At 38.0% G+C, this 22,934-nt stretch overlaps 1 protein-coding gene across 1 annotated transcript; it reads right to left on the bottom strand.

Annotated features, from left to right (window-relative positions):
* Positions 1-348: 348 nt before the first annotated feature.
* Positions 349-20,012, bottom strand: EIF1AX (eukaryotic translation initiation factor 1A X-linked). Its single transcript, XM_032476096.1, has 7 exons — positions 19,777-20,012; positions 14,235-14,318; positions 12,217-12,320; positions 11,088-11,138; positions 7,229-7,310; positions 5,895-5,986; positions 349-4,146 (listed from the first exon to the last, which is right to left on the bottom strand). The coding sequence occupies exons 1-7, from the start codon at positions 19,790-19,792 to the stop codon at positions 4,141-4,143; spliced, it is 435 nt and encodes a 144-aa protein (XP_032331987.1). The 5' UTR covers positions 19,793-20,012; the 3' UTR covers positions 349-4,140.
* Positions 20,013-22,934: the final 2,922 nt, after the last annotated feature.

Consider the following 22,934-nt stretch of genomic DNA (forward strand, 5'->3'; position numbering starts at 1 on the left):
ATAAGTATCTACTTTACCCATGTCCTTGCACAGTATAAGATAAGGTCCACTGAATGAGATTCTGGCAATTTGAGATCATTCTGGGCAACTGATTTACCATTAGAAAATGTTGTCTTTTGCACAGGTTTGTAACAAATTCACTTGCCCAGAAAATGCAACCCTGTTATCTGGAGTCTGACCAAATGGATTCATTCAAATCAAACAACAAAAAACATAAAAATAAAAAACAGACATAGTATACATTTCCCTCATATAATTTTTTTAAAAATCAAGTTTTCAGAAAAGAATTATCATGAACAAAAATTTAGTTAGAATTGTCAGTTTGAAAAGAATCAACTGCATACACTGTTGAAAGTTATTTTATTTTATTTTCTAATTGCAATAGTTTGCATCTGACTTCTTTACATAATTCCAAATGAGACAGGAAACCTCAGTACTAAGCAGCTGTTATGAATCTACAGTAAAAGGACTCATTAAAGGCTTAAGAATGGAGTATGACTAGAGCTATCAATGTCAGTAACTATAAACTTCTCTAAAGAAATACAGAGCAAGTTGGTATTTTGCAAAATATCTTTAAGCAATTTAGAGACCTGCATCTGTTAGTCTTATGCTGAATTAGATGAGGGTGGTAGCAATTATTTTAAATACTATGTCGACGCGAATATACAAATATATATTCTACATGTTTCTTTTACTATACGAACCAAAGACTGAAAGTAAAAGAAATGGTAAGTAGAGAATATAAAAGATGTGCATATTCTATCTTACACAGTCCTGAATATCAAGTGAATAGCGGCAGACTGTTCTAAGCGCACTACACGTATGAACACATACATTACTAATCCTCCCACCAATTCTGATTCTGCAGGTACTATTCTTACCATCTCCATTTTATAGGTGAGGAGCCTAAAGCTCAGACAAGTTGGAGAAGGTGCCCATGATCACCTGCAGGTAAGGGGCAGAGTGAGGGCAGGGGCACAGACTGCCTGACCCAGGGCCACGCTCTTCCCTCTCCATAACGCTGCCTCCTAAGCACTAGGCGGCTGGGGGAGAGAAGACATAGTCCAGTATGCTCTCCCAACCCCTCAGCTTGCTCCGTACCTCAGAGGCTAGTGTCATCACACTTACAGTAAGACTTCAGATTCTGTTCTTTTCTGAGTAGGAAGAAGCAAGGATAAAAAGGATGGTAGTTTAAGGTAAATTGAAAAAAACACCAAGTGGTATGTAAAAGTTCATGGGAGTCCAAAGAGTATAAACGAAACTTCCCTTTACTAAGCAGGATAGAGATCTAAACATCTCATAACAATAGAAATCTTTTAAATCTTTGTGTCAGGTAACATAAAAAACTTAACCTTCCTTCTGATAGTTTCACTGTCAAGCCAGTTAATACTGGATGTTGTTAAATCTGTACACAATACAAATAAAGTATAAATCCAGCTAGGTATTTGATCTGAAACATGCTTTTTACCTATCTGCACTGAGGTCAATACTGACAGCAGTTTATACCTATTAAAAGATGTTATGCAGCATCCTACACTTTAGTATTTACACAAGAGAGATGAGATTAAGTTAAACTACAAGTCACAAGGAGTTTTTACAGCCAAATTCCATAGATGTGGTGAGAAAACCAATGGCCACTCCTTAATAAAATACAAGAATTTTCATTGTGCAGTTTTTAGGCTCCTTAAGAGGTGGTCTCTTTAAGAGGCTGGATATTCAAGAAAGATTCAACAAACAACTCAATCTTGGCAAGTCTTTTTACACAAACACTTGGTTTGGTTATTTAGCCACCTTAGTAATACAACGTATTTACACGCAAACTGGAAGTGGAATAAACTGCACAAAAAATGCAAGTCCATCAAACTCATTAGTAATAACTATTACACCCTCTCAGCAGTAAGAATCATCATTTCTGGATTTCAAACATTTTATTTTCTTTTCAGGGCACACTGTATAGCACTGTATTATAGGAACCAAAAAGTATAACAATAACAAAAAATTTTTTCAAGGACCACTTCCATTCATTTGAAATATAATAAAATCAATGGAACTATATAATTTCCACATTAAAGATAAGTTAGTAAAATAATTCCTCCAAGTAGTGTTGCATATGAGCTGTAAGTTTATTCCAACTACTTTAATCATTATGATTTGAGATTTTCCAGGGTACAACAGCACCAGATTGGGCTGTTACTACCTAGGCAAGGAAGAAAAAAACAAAAAACAAAAAACAAAAAAACCACACAAACCAACCCCCCCACCCCAAAACTGGCAAACACATAAATTGGGGTCATAGTTGCAGTTCTTAAAGAATCTTTAGACAAATCATATTTGTTAGAGGAAGTCAGCAGAAAACCTAATGTCTGAGTTGCACCATCCCTACCATGAACTGTATCAGATGCAGTCAAAACATTCTTGGTAAAATAATGTGGAGGAAAGATGTACATATACCACAAATTTTGCAAAAGTATTTTGAAGCCTAAGTGTACAGAAGCCTAAATATCTCAGGTGGTTTAGATTACTGATGAAAACAATCACTACATCAATTCTTCAAGGCTGGTTCTTTACAGGTATTAAAAACCAGCCCATGGTCTCAGATGCACCCCACCTAGGTTAAGCGTTCAGGAACGCCAGATAATAAGAAACATGAACTGCAACTGTCCACTCTTAATTTCTAGTCTTTAAGAATGTTTTATAGTACCTCAGATTTTTATTCAGGAGTCTGCACATTTAGGAAAGGAAATTATACTAAGCGTGGGATCAGAGAAGATACGCTTATATTCTGAAGCCACGTGAAGGTTTACTCCTCTTTTTATTATTTTTCAACACTGAAAAGTTCTCTGGAGACCAGTAGAATAAAAGCTTTACATACTACACGAAGGATCTCTTCTTTTACATTTTATGATTTCAATATGGCTAGTGAGGTCTAACTAGTCCAGTCCCTAATTTCACCTTACTAGAGTTGATAATGAAAAACTAAGTAAGAAAGGGTAAATCTAAATTCCCAATAAAATATAAGCAAAACAATCTGTACACACGATAAAATACATCCTAAACACAAAGTAAGGGTATAATATACTCTGCAGCATCACTATGTCTTTATTATATTTCTCTGCTGTATGCAGTTCTTCCATTCACAAATTGGAGACCATCTTTTCATTAAGTTGTTATTTCCTCCTCTTCCCCCAGCTTAGGGATACTTTGAAGAAGGTTTAATTTGTACAGGCTGTTATGAAATTAAATTTTCATTTACACATAATTTAAGTGTCTATAAAGCACTCAAAATTGTAGCTTACATGTATATGACTTCTGAAAATAAAATGACACTTTTAACTTAATCTTTTTGTTCTGTAAAAATATTCTACATACATGCATATGATCAAAATAATCTGTTGTTTGGGAAATTTCCTATGCACAGTTAGTTAAAAAAAAAAAGACAACTATATCAGCATTTCCAACGTTAAGATTACTGGGTGCCACCTAGTGTTTGACTTCTGCAACTACTAATCTTACAAATTCAAAATTGCTATTAAAACTCAGGTTATAAAACTGCATTTTGGAAACGCTTTTTTTAGTTGATATGTTTACAGTGGCAAAATAAGATCATGAAAAGAATGTACGTGATATCAAAATTAGTATAAAAATATCCACATGTTACTTAAATATGAAAAACAGACCATTTTTTACTTCAAATGCAGACTTCTGCCTCTCTTAAATTGTATCAAAATCTCAAGGGAACATCTAGGTAACTGGAATATACAGAAATTCACACTAGGGCTTAATTATAATCCATAATGAGTGTAGGGCAAATGGTTTATTCCAAACATTCATTTACTTAGTGGAAGTGGTCAAAATGGGAGAAATAGTAATGCATTTTTTTTCTCTTTTTTAAAATAGTAGATGTGGTCTTTTACCCATAAGCTCCATTTCATCAAAAGAACAAAGTGGGTTTAACATTTCACTTAAGAGAACTCAGCATTACCAGTTTTTAAAGAAATACCTTAGAAACAAATCAGTTTGCTTTAACAAATTGCACTCATGCTAATGAAATTTTAATCTTCTTTAACAGATCACAGCCAAAATCCAAATTATTCAGATATCCTCAGAGAAATTGGAATGTAAAATTTCGTTGAGTTCGATTTAGATCTGGAAGGAAAAAGAACATCAGATCAACAGAAAGAATTTTTATATTCCAACAGTCTACCACATATAAGGGAGACATGCACCCCCTTTGGCTATCTGGAAAGCAAAACCAGTTTGAAGAGGAAATTCTGTACACTAGGTTTTTCTCAATTCCAGTCTGCTGCCAGTGAATCTTTATATCCTTCAGAATGTTACAGGCTAGGCCCAGTTCTGAGGAAGCACTGGCACAGATTCAGAAATATTTTTCTTAGAAAAGTTCAACCCTATCCACATCTTCATCCTGTCACCTCTGTGCATGTGGCTTCATATTTAGGCGTGTTCTCTGATTAGGTTCTTCATTTCCTAAAAAGGCCTTCTACCCCAGCCCAGTCGTCAGAGTGTCTGGATTACCCCTTAATTACAACACAATAGCCCTGTTTCAGGTTCTTGTCACAGAATATTATTGATAAATCTACTATCAAAGTATCATTAACAGTTTAGTCACAAGAATCCTCTGGCTCAGGGGTCTCCAAAGGGAGGCACATTAAAAACAGAATGATGTATTTATTTCTTATCCTTTTTAATTTTCTATTTCAGGGTATGCTTTAAAATACAATATGCTAAAAAATTAATAAACGCATATACACACTGGGGACAGGTGCTCAAATGTTCTTTAATTCATGGTGTATTCTAAATGGTTTGGAGATGCATCAAAATATAAGATGGACTGATAGATGAATAAAGGGCTAGATAGATATGTGATAAACCAAGTACAGAAATACGTTAATTGTAGAATCCTGGCGCTAAGTATCACTTGTGATGCGTAACTCAGACCTCTCCAAGACAGGCCTTGTATTTTTGAAAAGTTCTGTTGCACAATTATGGTCGGGAACAACTGTTCCAGGTATACTAAAATGTCACCTTTGAATCAGATCAAACATTAGTATTCTATTTTTAGATTTATATACACAGGTCGTTTCTAAACTACATTTTTATTTAAAGGGGTTGAAAAGAAGAGCCCAAACCAGATTTTAGAGTAACTTAAAATATCACCCCAATTATTAAAATAAACACACCAGCTCCAAACCAAGAGTTTGCCAACAGTGCCTATCTAACAGATAAAATAATGTAATTGGCAAAAGGCCTAAATTTTAACAAGGACTTTAATGTTGTTTGTAATCCCAATGCTTCATATCAAACCGATTCACATAAGACTATTCTCTTGACATACAAGTGCTTCAGTTAAGAGAAGGCATGTGTGTACAACACAAGGAATAGAGCCAGTATTTTATAATAACTAGAGAGTATAACTTTTAAAAATTGTGAATCACTATGTTGTACATCAACTATTATCAACAAATATTATATGTATCATCAACAAATATGATATATATGTCACAAAATATTTCAGTTTAAACAAAGGGGCATGGTTCTTTGATAAGACCTTATATTTCTCACAATTGTCTGCTAAATTTCTTAACAGCAATCTCTCTACACATTCTTAATTAAACAAGTTATGATTCCAATGCCTAGCATTCATACTGCCAAAGCAAATTTTGATCTTTTCAGGAAGAAATATTTAAAAAGATTATAAGAATTCTCAAAGTATAAACAGTCTTCTAAATACTACCGTGTATTTAGTTCATGGACAAGTCTCGAAATGCACCCTTATTGAAGTGTTCAACATTCTTGAATTAAAGGAAGAGAGGGAAAGAGCTGGTTTCTCTGTGAATAATTCAGAAAGTTGAAAAATCCAAGGTGCATCTACTTACATCATCAATGTCTTCATCATCATCTCCAATGTCATCAAACTGGATTTCATCATCATCTCCAGGGCCAAATGTATCAGTTTCATTGATTTTAGCTAAAGAAACAATAACAAATATATAATATAACCAAGATGATATTAAAATGAATAAACTGCCCACTAAAAGTAGTTGGATATCAAATATTCAACTATAAAAGGAGCCTCTTAAAAGCCCAACTTTTAATTTAATCTACATTTCATTACCAAAAAGATCCTCATAACTTCTACCTAACAACCCCAGTATATAGAACAGTATTTTATACAACAAAATCTGAATCAAGATGGAAATAGTTTTTTTGTTCACAAAGGTATTTCTAGTAAGACAGGTTTTAAATACACAAATTCTAAAGCTATTACAACTTCCAGCTATGCTTCAAAAAAGGTTCGAGCACATGCTAACAAGTAACAAATCATCAGATAAACTCATCAATCAGAAAAATTTGGTCAAATCCTATTTAACCCTAAACAATGAAAATGAACCAGCAAGTGCTAGTCCTAGTCCCAGATAAATTAGCAGCATTTCCTAGCTTGGAAGCGCCAAGTAATTAACTTCAGCAGGATTTTTACACTCAAGTAAAATTATAGTTCTCACGATAACATGCAACAGAACTAAAAAAAAAAAAAAACTGTCAAATGAAAAATGTAGGCTTTCAAAATAGTATGTAAAGTATACTTCCCCCTTGATGAGATTATGAGAGACTTTTTGTTGTTTATTTGGGTTTTCTGCATTAAGAAGGCATAATTTTTGAAGTGTCGGGGGAAACAGGTAATGCTGGTTTAACAAAATCCTATGGGATGCTATGATACTAGGACAAAATGAACTGAAAGCTGACTTTTTGTTGGGGGGGCAATTAGGTTTATTATTTATTTACTTATTTATTTAAGGGAAGTACTGGGGATTGAATCCAGGCTCTCGGGCATACTAGGCATGCACTCTACCACTGAGCTATACCGTTCCCCCGAAAACTTTTTAATAAAAATATTGACAACAGTACCTAATTACTATCCTTGCTTCACGTTTAAAGCAGATGAACAGTGGGAGGATACAGCTCAAGTGGTAGAGTGCATGCTTAGCATGCACAAAGTCCTGGGTTCAACCTCCAGTACTTCCTCTAAAAATAAATAAACCTAAAGTAGATGAACATAGAGTCTTTTTAGTATTATGAAGTACAGGCAGGCATACTTAGAATGAATTACATAAGCACAAAATTAAATATGCAAAATCCACTAATTCCTTCATCTAAATACCACCAGGTAATAACACCATATAATAGTTTAATATAATAACTCAGACATTACCATGTTCTGGAAGTTCGCCATATGCCTTCAGACTTCGAGCCTCATCTGCATTGTATTTTAAAATTACATCAGCTTTATTATCCTTAAAGAGACAAATAACTCTTATAAATGACTATGTCAAAATATGTCATTTCATAAATTATTTTCAAACTGGTAAGAAATTAAATCTCACTGTTGTGCTATAAACTTTTCTCCTTTTTCTAAAAATTTAGTTTTCACCTACCCTCTGAAAAACATACTTGGTTTTAACCCAGTATAAAGAAGCCTGCATACATAAATGGTCAAAAAACTTAGGGAAGATATTTACAGATTTCACTTCAGTAAGAGAACTGTGCAGACCCAATCTTCTAGATTGTTTATAGCTACCCTTTGATCAGAAGTCTTTTGAAATAAAAAAAAATCCCTGGAACCATAATTTACAAGTGATTAAATATTCTAATTCCAAAACTGAGACTGGTATAATGACCTATAGAAATTATAACCTTTCCATATATCAGTGGTTCTTAGGGTACAAATCCACCAGAATCTCCTGTGGAGCTTTTACACCTCCTGAAGATAGATTAGTCCTGACTCAGTTAAGAAAAAAGGGTTGAAGCTGATTATTTCAACTTCAAAAAGTTCTTTGGACTTGGAAAGGCCTAAAGAAACACAGCGAAAGTGGTAAGTGATCCAAGAGCATGGTGATTCAAACCAGCACTTCTTAAACTATAATGTGTGTGTGTGTATATATATATATATATATATATATAGAGAGAGAGAGAGAGAGAGAGAGAGAGAGAGAGAGAGAGAGAGGGAGAGGGAGAGGGAGAGGGAGAGGGAGAGGGAGAGAGAGAGAGAGAGAGGGGCCTGGGGTGGGGTTCAAGAATCTGCATTCCTAACAAGTTGCCCAAAATTAGTGACGCTACTGGTAGACTGAACCACCCTTTAAGGGGAAGCAGCGCAAAAGAAGGATCATGGGAGACTGAGAATCAGAAAACTTTCTGCAGTTGTCATTTTGTATTATGAACATTACCCCTTTTGGAACCTTGGTTTCCTTATCTGTCAAACAGGGAACTAATTTTTCCTACTTCCAGGTTTCTGGGTTTTCTTTTAAGATCAAAAGAAGAAAATGGACACTAAAATGGTACAAATTTAAAGGAGGCTCCCTCAGCCTCAGCACTACTGATAATTTTGGGACATATAATTCTGTTGCAGGAACTGTCCTGTGCATTGTAGGATGTTTAGCATCCCCCGTGGCCACCAGATACCAGCCAGCAGCACTGCCCCCTTATCCTCAGTTGTAACAACCAGAAATATCTCCAGACACTGCCCTATGTCCTCTGGAGGAAAAAAAAATCACCCACGGTTGAGAATCATTGATTTAAAGTTAAGATTTTAATTCTTTATTCTGGAATATGTATTTTAAAAAAGTCAAAGTACAATCGAGGTTACAAAAATAGAAATGCTTATCACTTACAGTGTCATAAACACATGGTGATGAGTTCCAATAAGTGGAAACCAAATGGATTCCACAGACCACAATCAGTAGAGTTTCCAGGCTGAGATCATGAAGGGCAACTACTATTTTCTTCTCTAATTGCTCATCTAAATTCAGAGCACATACTTGTATCACGGTTTGTAATGTAATTACTTGTGTGCCTGCCTTATTCTCTCCACTACCAGGCTGTAAGCACTTTGTGAGATGGAAGCTTAACATATTCAGCTGTATTGTCTAGAGTAACAGTTCCAGATTTTGACTTCAAGACATATAATTAAGGGGGGGGGGCAGTTATCTTGCCAACTAAGAACACTAACAAAACCATAATATAATATCCCTCATTCCAAAAAAGGGAACTTTTTAAATATCGAAAAAGGAGACAAAGTCCTACTGTATAGCACGAGACTATATTCAATCTTACAGTAACCTATAATGAAAAAAAATGTTTGTGTATAACTGAATCACCACGCTGTACAAGAGATTAACACGCTGTTAATTGACTATAGTTCAATTAAAAAAAAACAAAGGAAAACACCCCAAAAGGAAAAAGAACAACCATTTAGCTTCATGAAAAACTCACACTGTCTATATTTCTTCTATAGTGAAAACAGACTCCACAGACTGGCATTTAGGAACCATGATCCCTGGGTACCTAGCACAACACCTAAGACATAACTGGCACTTAAGAAATGTTTGTTGACATTTTTTTAAAACTTTTTTTTTTATTGAGTTACAGTCATTTTACAATGTTGTGTCAAATTCCAGTGTAGAGCACAATTTTTCAGTTATACATGAACATACATGTATTGTCGCATTTTTTCACTGTGAGCTACCACCAGATCTTGTATATATTTCCCTGTGCTATACAGTATAATCTTGTTTATTTATTCTACATATGCCTGTCAATATCTACAAATTTTGAACTCCCAGTCTGTCCCTTCCCACCCCCCTCCCCCTTGGCAACCACAAGTTTGTATTCTATGTCTATGAGTCTGCTTCTGTTTTGTATTTATGTTTTTTTTTTTTTTTTAAGATTCCACATATGAGTGATCTCATTTGGTATTTTTCTTTCTCTTTCTGGCTTACTTCACTTAGAATGACATTCTCCAGGGACATCATGTTGCTGCAAATGGCATTATGTTGTCATTTTTTATGGCTGAATAGCATTTGATTGTATAAATATACCACATCTTCTTTATCCAGTCATCTGTTGATGGACATTTAGGCTGTTTCCGTGTCTTGGCTATTGTAAATAGTGCTGCTATGAACATTGGGGTCCAGGTGTCTTTTTGGAGTAGGGTTCCTTCTGGATATATGCCCAGGAGCAGGATTCCTGGGTCATATGTTAAGTCTATTCCTAGTCTTTTGAGGAATCTCCATAGTGTTTTCCACAGTGGCTGCACCAAACTGCATTCCCACCAGCAGTGTAGGAGGGTTCCCCTTTCTCCACAGCCTCTCCAGCATTTGTCATTTGTGGACTTTTGAATGATGGCCATTCTGGCTGGTGTGAGGTGATACCTCATTGTAGTTTTGATTTGCATTTCTCTGATAATTAGTGATATTGAGCATTTTTTCATGTGCCTATTAATCATTTGTATGTCTTCCTTGGAGAATTGCTTGTTTAGGTCTTCTGCCCATTTTTGGATTGGGTTGTTTGTTTTTTTTAAGTCGTATGAGCTGCTTATTTATTTTGGAGATCAAGCCTTTGTTGGTTTCATCTTTTGCAAAAATTTTCTCCCGTAGGTTGTCACTTCGTTTTGCTTATGGTTTCCTTTCTGTGCACAGGCTTGTAAGTTTAACTAGGTCCCATTTGTTTATTCTTGCTTTTATTTCTATTGCTTGGGTAGACTGCCCTAGGAGAACATCTTGAGATGTATGTCAGATAATGTTTTGCCTATGTTTTCTTCTAGGAGGTTTACTGTATCTTGTCTTATGTTTAAGTCTTTGATCCATTTTGAGTTTATTTTTGTGTATGGTGTAAGGGAGTGTTCTAGCTTCGTTGATTTACATGCTGCTGTCCAGTTTTACCAACACCATTTGCTGAAGAGACTGTCTTTATTCCATTGTATATTCTTGCCTGCTTTGTCGAAGATTAGTTGATCAAAAGTTTGTGGGTTCACTTCTGGGCTCTCTATTCTGTTCCATTGGTCCATATGTCTGTTTTTGTACCAATACCATGCTGTCTTGATTACTATAGCTCTACAGTATTGTCTGAAGTCTGGGAGAGTTACTCCTCCAGCCTCTTTTTCTTCAGTAATGACGTAATAGTAAGCAGTATACTGGCCTGGAACTGGTCAAATATGGTTATGACCTATATTCTAAACATTAATGGTTCATCAAATTCAAGCGAGTAAACAAAGACAATTTCAATTTTGTTTTTACCTGGTAGTCTCGTAGACCAACCAATATAATGTCTGAGGTATTTATCCAAACCTATAAGAGAAAAGTCACAGGCTAGGTTTAAAAGAAAAATAAAGAATCAATCAAGAGCAACGTTGAGTCAGTCTTCCCATAAAATATACATATTATTCACCCAACTGTGGGTAAAGTACCTATATTAAGACTTAGAGGCAAAAAAAAAAAACTGTAGTAAGCAGCTAAGTGAGTTGCAAATTTTCTATAATTTGGGGTATTAGAAAAATAACAATCTCATTCAACTACTTGACAGTTTAACAATTCCAAAGGAACAATGATTAGTTTAGAAATTAAGGAATTTTTAATAGTGAACCACTCCAAGTGGTTAGTTACTCATTATAGATGAGAAAAGTAAATTAGGAATGTGGTTTTATCTCCCACCCACCCACCCACCCACCCACAGGAAGCAAACCCCCTTTAGCTTGGTAACAGAAAGATTAGCAAAACAAATTAAAATATATATATATCATAAAATCAGGGTTGGAGGGACTTTTAACCAACCTGATCAATAAATCTGCCTGAACATCTACCATGAGGGGAAATGAACCATTACCTTCCAAGGCAGCCCATTCATGATCACAATTCAGGGAATTTAACATCAATACAACACTTATTTACCACAATTCATATTCAGATTTTCTTAATGCTCTTCACAGCTATTTCCCCCACCCTCAAACCAGAATCCAAACAAGGGCCACCTACCTCTTTTAACAATTAAGTCTCTTTAATCTTTTCTAAATTGAAACAGCCCACTCAGCTTTTTTCTCCTTTCATTAATACTAGCATTGTAGTAAGTTCAGCAGCTTGTTTTGTGGAGCGTCCCTCAGTTTGGATTTGTTGATTGTCTCCTCATTAGATTCAGGTTAATCATTTTGGCCAGGAATACAAGATAGGTGACGCAAATGACTCTTTAAATAGAATCTGTATAAAACTGCCATCAAAGATCTTGCTGTTTTGACGTAGAGGTAAATCACTGTTCTATAAATATTTCTTGGGAACTTACAAAAATGAGGTCCTTGGCCCATAAAAATCTTAAGAGCCCTTTTCTCCCTCAATCACAAGTTTATATTAAAGTAAAACAAGTCACCAAACCTACCTTTTTTCTCAATTTCCCTCTGATGTGACATAACCTCTTTACACCATCAAAACACATCGCTTCTAATCGTCCATTTCCCAGCATTTTGATTACTTGAGCATACTCTGGGGGAGGGGAAAGGGTACAGGATATTGCTCAATTTTTGATAAAAGCAACTCAAAAGTCCACATAAAACTGACTAGAAGACATAGGTGTGTTGGTTGGGAATATGTATATGCAGTGAAATAAGTACGAGGGAGTGATAAACACCAAGCTAGCTAACTTGCTAACTAGAACCAAGAATGTGGAATGCCACTTCCAGGACAAGGTGTCCCTGCTATCAGAAATGTTTCAATTACCTACTCATCTTGAGTTAAGCAGACTGACTACTGTCCTCCTAACTGTATACTCTACTTCTAGAGATCAAGGTGCCTGGTCCCAAAATGTACACTACCCCTCACCAGTCTCCCGCTTTGGATCCTCGCCCAATTTTAGATCTCCTTTCCCTCAGAACCTTTAGAGGCTAATCTCAACACAATTTTTGGTACATTGGCAAATATAAGCAACTCAAATGTTAATAATATTTTTGTTAAATTAGAATATCTTAGTGATTATCCTGAAGTTTTTATAAAGTCAGAAAGATATTCCCAGGCAAAATGCCGAACTTTTAATCAAAAACCATTCCAGAAGAGCAACCAAGAAGTCACCCGGTTTCACTGCCACTTGCAAAGCTGAGGAGATTATGAGCACTATCTTGCACATGCGCCTGTCATTAAATGACAGAAGACGGGGTAGGGGGTGGCGATCACTGCTTTTGGCTTAAGTTGTACATACGCCTCACCCTCAAAGAGGAATCCACCAATATGTAAATACACTGAGACTTAACTGTCGAAGGCTCAACTGCAGGGTTGACAAGTGGAAGTGAGTCACTCAGACTACAGTGAACCTAGCACCCACCTAGCACTTAAACATGGTTGGTCAATTCAAAGGCAGCCCCTCTTCCAAAGTGGGAGAAAAACACAAGAAGAAAAAGTAGTGGCAGTCAAAATAAAGTCAACTGCTACTGGAGACAAGAATGACTATGGATACGAAAGAAAAAGGTGTTTTAGCCAGAAGATGTTTCATTTTTAGTGGCTTATATATACGTGGCATGAACAAATCCACCAAGATCTATAAAAAGACAATCAGAAAAGGTTCTTTGTTAAAAACTGTTGTAAATTACTGGGATAACTGGAAAATTTTAAACATGGACTATATACTAGATATATAACATATTCATGTTAAAGAGAGCCAAGTGTGATAATTCTATTATAGTTACATGAGAATATACTTGTTCTTAGGTGACATGATGAAGTAGTAAGGGAAAAGTATCATGATGTCTGCAACTAACTTTCAAACGGTTCAGGAAAAATACACAGATGAAGGGTTTAAGGGAATTCATTGTACTGATACTGCAACTTTTCTAAAAATCTGAAATTACTCAAAATAAAAATATGGAAAATTAGTATTATGTAGTTTGGCCTGGCACTTACCAAAAATCTTAATCGGTTTGAAAAGGTCAGTCAACTGTTCCGTTTCATTTTATTATATTTTATGAAATTACATGCCAGTAACAGTGGAGCAGAAGAGCAAAGGCCTCGGATTCAGCCTTCAAACACCCATGGTGTACTGAACATAATACGCAGCACTATTTACTATCAAAAAGAGTCTACTAACTCATGGAATTGTCAACCATGGCTTTTGAGGCTTAATTCCCTCTGAACTGTTCAATTCATTCTTAGTTACAACACGAGTGTTCACACAAAGAGTGAACCCCACATCTTTACAGAAATGCCACCAATTGTGAACACAGACTGAGTATACCAAGAAATGAACACCTAAACAAAGGCTCTGGAGAAGTGCTGGGGATGAGAAATGGAGAAGAGCAAAAAGGGAAATGCAATTTATCTCTCAGGATTATGAATAGTCTCTTTTATGTAATTCCTTATTTTAAAAAGAAAACTATTACTAAAAGAAACCTAGTCTATGAAAATGCTTACCTTGCCCATCTTCTTTGAACACCAGCTCTCTTTTTTCAGATTCATTCTCGTTCTTACCTCTGCGTCTGTTTTTACCTCCTTTACCTAGTGGATTTAAAGAAAAAGACACTAATTATCTACAGAACAGTAGGAAAAGAAACGGAGGCTTACAAAACATTTAAAAAAAATCACTTAAATTATGAGAAGTACAAAATACTACATATAAAATAAATAAGCTACAAGGATATATTGTACAGCTCAGGGAATATAACCAGTATTTTACAGTAACTTTAAATGAAGTATAATCTAGAAAAATACTGAATGACTATGTCATACACCTGAAACTAATATAATGTTGCAAATCAACTATACTTCAAAATAAACAACGAACCTGAAAAAAAATCACTTAAAAAATGCACCTAATTTGATCATGTATCTCCAATCATATTAAACACCTACATATTGTCACTTCCCTACACCTCTTGGAAATTCCTTCTGGGGTATCACTGACATAAAATACAAACGAACCAAAAGGAGTTACTATATAAAAGTATATAGACCACCTTCTGAGGACATCTACATCCAATGGCCACACTGCCCTGGATCATAAACATAATGACCACTCACTTGGCTGAGTACACTGCTCAGTGAACTCCTCCTACAGTGGCCCACACAGGTCAAGATGGGACATATGATAAATTTTATAAAAACGCCTGCTCCCCCAAATGAAAGGTCTGAGTGCAAATAGATGGTTGGAGGGAAAAAAAGCAGTTAGTGCTGTGGGACACACAGATTTTGTGGTGGTAGAGGGAGAGCAACAACGCTGGCGACCCCTAGAGTTTATATTTTGTCCCACAGCTGTAGGACACACAGAGCAAGTTAAAAAGCAAGGTACTAACTGCCTGAACTTGGAAGCAGCCAAGATGTCCTCAGTAGGTGAATGGAGAGAGTAAAGAGATCAGTAGTTGCCAAGAGCTGGGGAGTGTGGAAGGAAGGACAGGTGACTAGGTGGAGCACACGGGATTCCGACAGCAGCAAAGCTGTTACCCTGTGTGTTACTGTAATGGTGGATACACATCTCTATACATTTGTCAAAACCCATACAACGTACAACATAAAGAATTAATTTTAATATAAACTATGGACATAAGTTATAATGCATCTATAGTGGTTCATGTAAAATGTTAATAATAGAGGAAATGGGGGGTATTCTGTACTTTCTGCTCATTTTCCCATAAGCATAAAACTGCTCTAAAAGTCTATTAAAAAAACAGTAAAAAGCAAGATACAATCCCTATTGTAACCCCTAGAATCAGCAAAATCCAGACTAGGTGGGGGGCGGGGGACACAGGGACAATTCTACAAGACAATCTGTTTTTTTTTTCAATAGATACATTATGAAGGGAAAAAAAAACCCCTATAGATTAGACGAGACTTAAAAGACATATCAACCAATGGCAATGTGTAGACCATATCTGGATCCTGGTTTCGTGTGGATGGTGCAAGTTTAGCTGTGAACTGATGATGTCTGGGACCAGATGAGCACATGGACATCCATTATACTAGTCTACTTCTGTATATATTCCAAATTCTTCATAATGTAAGTTTAAAAATAAACATAGCAAGGTGAAGAAGAGTATAAAGCTACCATTGTGTAAAAAATGGAAATTCATATTCACATTTGCTTGTATATACGTAAAATATCTCTGGAAGAGCACGTGTGAAAAGTTAACAATGACTGCCTGTGAGAAGGAGAAATAGTTAGCTACAGGACACATTTAGGAAACAGATTTCAAGCTATACTTTTTGAAACTTGAATTGTGCATTTTCCTTTTCAAAAATCTTAAATACTTCAACAAAAGCAGCGGTGACCTGATTCTCTGGGTGGGAAAACAGATAAGGTGGTCACTGTCCTTATTACACATAGAATGAATCCCACCCAGCCTAACCATGAAGAGGAGGGACAAATAAGGAATATTTCGGAGATGGAAACAAGAGAACCATGACCTGATGTGGAGAGAGGGAGGAATAAAGGATACACGGAACTTTCACAAAACCTCTCAGGACCTCAGTTCTAGCCTCTGTAAAATGAGGGAGTAAGAAAAGACTATCCAAGTAGCTTCATATTCTTTCTACATGTAGGACTCCAGAATTCTTCCATCTGCTGGTGTCTTTAAAAGTCTGTGCCGACCTCATTTTCCATACATTAAAAAATTTTCTCTCACCTCTCTCTACTATGTTAATAATCTTGTATCTCAGTCTGCAGTATCAACTAAGCATGGCTCTCTTTTTTCTAATATGAGGCTCTGTACATTTCTAGTGAATGGGCTACTCTCAGGCAAATTTTTCCTCAAAACTCAGATTACTTTCTTTTACAAAGCTGGTCCTTAATCAACATCCTTGTTTCTGTTAGTGGTAACATAACTTCCTTAAAGAATATAAATCTCTCAACCTATAAACACAACATCAATCTACCCTCAATTCTTCTCTTCAACCACCTTACGTTTCAATCCAAGTACAGTTCTCACTGTCCCATAACTCGCCCTTAACAAGCTTATGCCTAAGAGATAGGCACTATTTTGTCTTTATTTCACAAGAGATAATGGTCTTTGAAAGGTTGAAAGACTTATTTGCGGCTATACCATGTGAAGTGAAACCTGGGATTTGAACTGGGCAGTAAGACCCCAGTGACTATGTGTGCTCTTCCCCACCATACAATAATGCCACAATTACCCTATGAGGTCATTTATCCCCAGTTTACCAGTGAGTTCACTAAAGCTCATAGAAGTAACTCACTTACCATTAGACAGTGAGTGGGGTGACCAGATCCAACCTAATCTTCTTTTGTTCCTGGCCCCCTACATTTGGGTACCTCTCCACAGCATTCTGAACCTAAACCACATTAGCAGCCTTTTCCAGAAGGTGGGAGAAAGGCTTTAAGTGGTAGCGATACTAAGAGACTCATGGGAAGAGCCTGGAAGCAGCAAAAAAATTTTTTTTAAAGGTTCACATCCGCAACAGAATTTGCAAAGAAAGACCCTTAATTTCATGAGTCCTGTGCTCTGTCGCGAGGGCAGTCTCACAATGGTATTGTGGGCCTCTACAATGTCCCGACCTGCCCAGAGCCCTTAGAGTTCAGGGTCTGCGGCATTCTTAGAGCACTCCAAAATGAACTTCCTAGGAAGAGAAAAGTGTCTTCTACTTCAAGCCACCAACCATGCCAGATCTTCAAAGCAGAGTGAAAGCCTCATTAGGGCAAGGATCACATTTTGTTTCCCGAGTTACATACTTAGTTGGGCAATTCTTTGAATGAATCAGTCAAGAGCCGTCCATATATTCCTAAAGGAGTGGCAATTTTATAATTAAAGGGAGTAACTTCTTTAAAGCATGGGAGTACCTTACCTTAATTGCTTTTTTTTTTAACAGTTCGACTGCACATACCTAATCGCTCTTCATAGTGGGCCCAAGGATACCTTTTTTCCTGAGGTTAACTAATTGATAGAATTTAGAGAATTCTAGAGGAAACAGGCTGATAAGAATCAGTCCAAAGCAAAAGTCATTCAACATACAGTTCATGGCACCTTATATCCTTACGTGTGTAAACATCATGAAGATTATATTCACAGGGCTTCTGGCTTTTCCAATGAAGAAAATCAGAAAAATAAACAAGAATTTATTTCACATTAGTAAACCTCATCTCATAAAATTCAGGAGTCTTGAAAATTACTGTTCCTCTAAGTAAGATAACAACTAAAGATAAGAGATTGGGAATGATAAACACCAAATTCAGAATGGTGGTTATCTGCTAGAAAAGATGAAAAGAGGGGAAGGGGCTTGGGAGGGGGAACACAAAAGGCTTTAACTGATTCTGTTGTAATTCCCAAGTTCAGAGTAATGGATTGATTCCCAGGTGTTCACTGTATTATTCCTATTTTTTCGTATGCCTCAAATCTTATTTATAAAAGAATGATGTGTTGCTTGTCAGTTTACTAGAATTAACCATACTCTGATCATCCCCTTCCCTATTTTACTGCCACGTAATGAAATAAACTTTAAAGGAGGCCAGTGAAATAGATGTAATTTAATGTAGAAGTTCAGTCAGTTCCCTTGGACCCAAAGGAGAACCTATTATTCACCTAAGGGTGGAGTCAAGAGAGGGAAGGTGACTTAATCCAACAAATATTTTTGAGCATCTACTAAGTGTCAAGTGCTAGCAATCCATTGTGATTAAGACAGATACTATTACTGCCCTTTAGAGCTTACAGTCTAGGGAGGATGGAAATCTCATTGCTAGAAATAAGGGTTAAAGTAAGATATCTATTGAACCGATCCAGTTACCATCTCAGAAGGAATAAAAAATTATGCAGGTTACAAGAAAACTGTAACTTTCAAACCCCTATTTTATCACCCCATCTTTCCCAGAATAATTAGCAGTAAAATCCTTGCTACAAAAGGAACCTGCAAGTAAGATTTCTGAGGGCAGTAAAATGGAGGACTCCAAGGGAACGGCACAGAACTGCAAGCAAATATCCCAAGGGTAAAAAGAGTAGTGACACCTGCTAAGAGGAAATGAAGTAGAATCCCTGCAGCCAGCTGTTAAGTAGAAAAAAGAACAGAGTAGGCCTTGGTCAGGGCAGGGGTCTCAAGGATGAATAATCAAAGGAAACTTGTGGGTTGTGAAATATGCGCTTCTCCTATAGGAAATACAATGTTTTCCCTGTTTCTACTTTCACAATTTCCTTTGGGAAACTGTAAGAATACTTAAAAAGACGGAAATATCCTTAAGTCTTAAAAAGGGAAAATCTCTTTAGGACTGTTCTGCTTTTACTTAGATTAGGCCTTCCATTTTGAAAATTCCAAATAAACATATCCCCATATCTAATAATTTGTGAATGCCTTAGCCTCAGCATGGAGGGAACTTAAAGGTCTTTACTCCCGTCGCAATACGTAAGCGATCTGGAGCAGAAGTAGAAAACTTGGCTAAATATGTGGTAAGTTTTCTGGAGCGAGGGAAAAAAGTTAAACGCCGTAAAGGGATGGGGAAGGGTAAATCTCTAGAGATTAACCTTAACGCATCAAGGTTTCGTCCACTACTTACAAGAGAGAGGGAGAAGTCTCAACAATACCCAACAACTGTCCATAAAGAAACCCATGCAGGAGTACCTGATGGCCACTTAAAGCAGGCAGCACCCTTTGAAAATTAAGAACTGCCGGGAAGGCCAAAGGCGCCCATTTGCGAAGCCCAGGCCGCCCCGGGGAGGTCTCCCCATAGGCAGCTACGGTGCCGTGGTCAGTCTGGCGCGAATCTGGAGCGAAAGCACACGTTCTCCCGCAGGAGGCCCTACAAAAATGGCGTCGGCTCCACCCCAACGTGACCAAACTGAAAGAGAGGAGTAACTTCCCAGCTCCTCTCCCGAGCCCAGAATCGCGGCCGGATCGCCCAGCTGCATGCAGGCAGGGCGGAGAGGAAGGTCACTGCGGCCTGGGCAATCCGGAGGCCGCGGGCAGAGTTGGGGAGGCCCGGTTCAGGGGACTCGTGGTCCCAGGATCCAGGCGGCATTACCTTTATTCTTGGGCATGGTGGTAACGGCGGCCTCGCGGCGTCTCCGACTCCTATTCGGGTGGCGGCAGCGGCGGCGACTCCTCCGAGGGACTGCGCGTGAGACAGCGCAGCACCAAGCAGGGGCTGGAGACCGGGTCGCGTGCGCGGGAGAGTCTAGAGACCGAGTTCTTCCGAGATCCGCCTGCGCCCACGCTCGGCCGCAGCAAATGGCGTCGCGGCTGCTTGCGTAGCCTTTCCCCGCCTCCCAACGCCGGCTGGGCCCGCCCTCCGACCCCCGGCCCTATGACGCAGGCGTGCCCGACTGACGCCTATTGTTAGAGCGGAGGGAGACGCGCTTCCGCAGTTTTCACGGCAGTTCGCAGAGCCACGCGGGGGGCGGAGCCGTGAGCAGAGAGAGGGCGGGATCGGGGAGGGAGTGGGCGGGATCGGGGAGGGAGTGGGCGGGCCCAGGCGTCACAATAAAGGCGGGTTCAGGTAGCGCCCGCTGCTGGCTGACAGCTGACTACTGCTGATCTGTGGCCAAGCGCCGTCTCCACGCTGTCTCATTAATCTCACAGCTCAGTTTTAACTTGGCCCTTTGACCCGCCCAGCCAGGTTGAGAGTCTCAGGGGAAGGGCAAGGTTTTCCTGTCATCCCCATTACCAAAGCGTAATATTTGCATGAGACCTGTTATTACTTTATGAACATCTGCCTTCCCTACCTTGCTGAAAATCTTATGAGGCAGAGACCACATCTGTTGCTTAATGTTACTAGCATTTAGCAGAATGTATGGCACATAGTAGGTGTTCAATACACACAGGAAGGGAGGGAGGGGAGAAGACAAACTCAGTGTTATGGGCTGAATTGTATCCTCCCAAAATTCATATATTGAGTTCATAACCCCCAATACCTCAGAATGTGACTGTATTTGGAGACAGGGTCTTTAAAGAGGTAATTAAATTGAAATGAGATCACTAAGGAGGGCCCTCGTCCAATATAACTGGTGTCTTTATAAGCAGGGTTTAGGACACAGGCCAGAGGGGAGCACCACGTGAATAAGAAGGTGGCTAGCTACAAGCCCAGGAGAGAGACCTCAAAGAAACCAACACTGCTGACACCTTGATCTCAACTTGTAGCCTCCAGAATTATGAGAAAATAGCTATTTGTTGTTTAGCCACCCAGTCTGTGGTTTTTTGTTGTAATAGCCCTAGCAAACTAATACAGCTGACTCTGCAGGATGAATAGCTTCACTATTAAGTAAGCTTATTTTAAATAAATCACCTTTCTGCAAACATTAGCGTTTTAACATTTTCTCTCTAGGGAAATGGACATACCTAAGTGATAGAAAGATAAAGTACAATTGTTGAACACAGTGGTTCTCTACCAGGGACATTTGATAGTGTCTGAAGATATTTCTGGTTGTCACAACTGGGGAAGGATAGCTGCGCTACTGGCATCTAGTGGACGGAGGCCAGGAATGCTGCTAAACATTTTACAGTGCACAATACAGGCCCTCCACCCCTAAACAAAGCATTATCCAGCCTAAAACATTAATAGAGGTGAGGATGAGAAACCAACGAATGGCAGGTGCACTTTTTAGAGGGAAACTGAAAGATCTGGGTTTCTCTTTCCATTTGCAATATTTTGCAATTTACACAATTGAGGATGAAATGATGTCTATAAAATTTATTTAAATTTTGCTTCAAGGCCACATGATTATGAACTTGGGCTTTGGAATTAGAGAGACCTGGATTCAGATTCAGATCTGCTGCAATTTATTACTCTATAATCTTGGACAAGTTATTTAACCTATTTCTAAGGGTGCGTTTTCTCATCTTTAAATTGGGTGTGAGAATAGTACTTACCATATTGGATTGTTGTGGAAATTAAATTGATATAATGCATTCAAGTGTTTAGCCATTGTGCCCAGCACATGGTAAGTAATCAATTAGACTCCAAGTGTCTTTAAGCTCAAATATTTAAAAATCAATAGTCTCTGTCAGTTACTCAATATAAAACTCCAAAGGAGAAAAAAAAATCAGGCTTCATTTCTCTGTTATAGGATGGTTGCCACATCTGACTGATCATCAGAATCACTTGGAAGGAGGTGAGTCATAAGGACATCTGGGGGAAATATGTACTAGGCAAAGGGAACAGCAAGGACAAAGACCCTGAGTGGGAACATGCTTGGCATATTCAAGAAACAGCAAAATGGCCCAGGTGGCTAGAATGCAATGAACTAGAGGGTGTTTGGGGAGATGAGATCAGAGAGGTAGGGAGACCAGATCACTTGTTACAATCCTTAGTAGGCTTGGAACAGATCATTTTGGCTTCTGTGTTAAGAATAGACTGTAGAGGAGCAAGGGAGGAAACAGACACCATGCAGGAGGCTACTGCAATTGTCCAAGCAAAAGACAATGGCGGCTTGGATTAGGGTACAAAGTTTCTTTGTGGGATGATGAGAATGTTCTAAAATTGGATTATGATTGTAGTCATAGGACTCTGTAAATATACTAAAAAACTGAATTGTACACTTTAAATGGGTGAACTTTATCTTATGTAAATTATATCTCAATAAAGCTGTTTAAAAGAAAGAAATGGGAAAATGGATCTGATGAAGGAAAAACAAAAGAATTGACAAACAATACTAAGAGCTTAGCTGAGGTTAGAAAACATAATTTGCAGTGGCTTTTTTTTTTCATTATTGTATGGTTTCTTCCAACATATCGGTTACACTGCTTACACAGATGCAGTGTAAAGGCAGGGATGTAAGGAAGTTCAGGGTGTTTCTGAGAATTTCAGGTGATCAACTATAGGGCTATGAGGTTCAGTCTGTGAAATAAAGAATGAGGACAGGGTTGGGGGAGGGTGGCGGGAACCAAAGGGATAAAATTCAGATTCCTTAATATGACTTATATCTGGCCCCTGTGAATTTGGAAGGAGACATGATTCAGCCCAAAACAGGGTGAAGTACTAACCTCAACTATCTTGGAGTTAAGGTCTTTAAAGAGGTAACTGAGTTAAAGTGAGGCTGTTAGGGTGGAGCGCTAATGCAATATAACTGGTGTCCTTGTAAGAAAAGGAACAGGCATCCAGGTGGGGCATCACAAGGGCGACCACCTACAAGCCAAGGAGAGAGGCCTCAGAAGAACCCAACCAGACCAGCACCCTTGATCTTG

This window comes from Camelus ferus, chromosome X, assembly GCF_009834535.1.
Source record: "Camelus ferus isolate YT-003-E chromosome X, BCGSAC_Cfer_1.0, whole genome shotgun sequence".
Lineage (NCBI taxonomy): Eukaryota > Metazoa > Chordata > Mammalia > Artiodactyla > Camelidae > Camelus > Camelus ferus.

Excerpts from the sequence above, each read along its gene's own strand:
- EIF1AX (XM_032476096.1), bottom strand. Across the intron at positions 11,139-12,216 it reads GAGGGAAATTGAGAAAAAAG|GTTTGGATAAATACCTCAGA; the intron begins GTAGGTTTGGTG and ends TTTCTCTTATAG. Across the intron at positions 5,987-7,228 it reads TGGCGAACTTCCAGAACATG|CTAAAATCAATGAAACTGAT; the intron begins GTAATGTCTGAG and ends TTGTTTCTTTAG.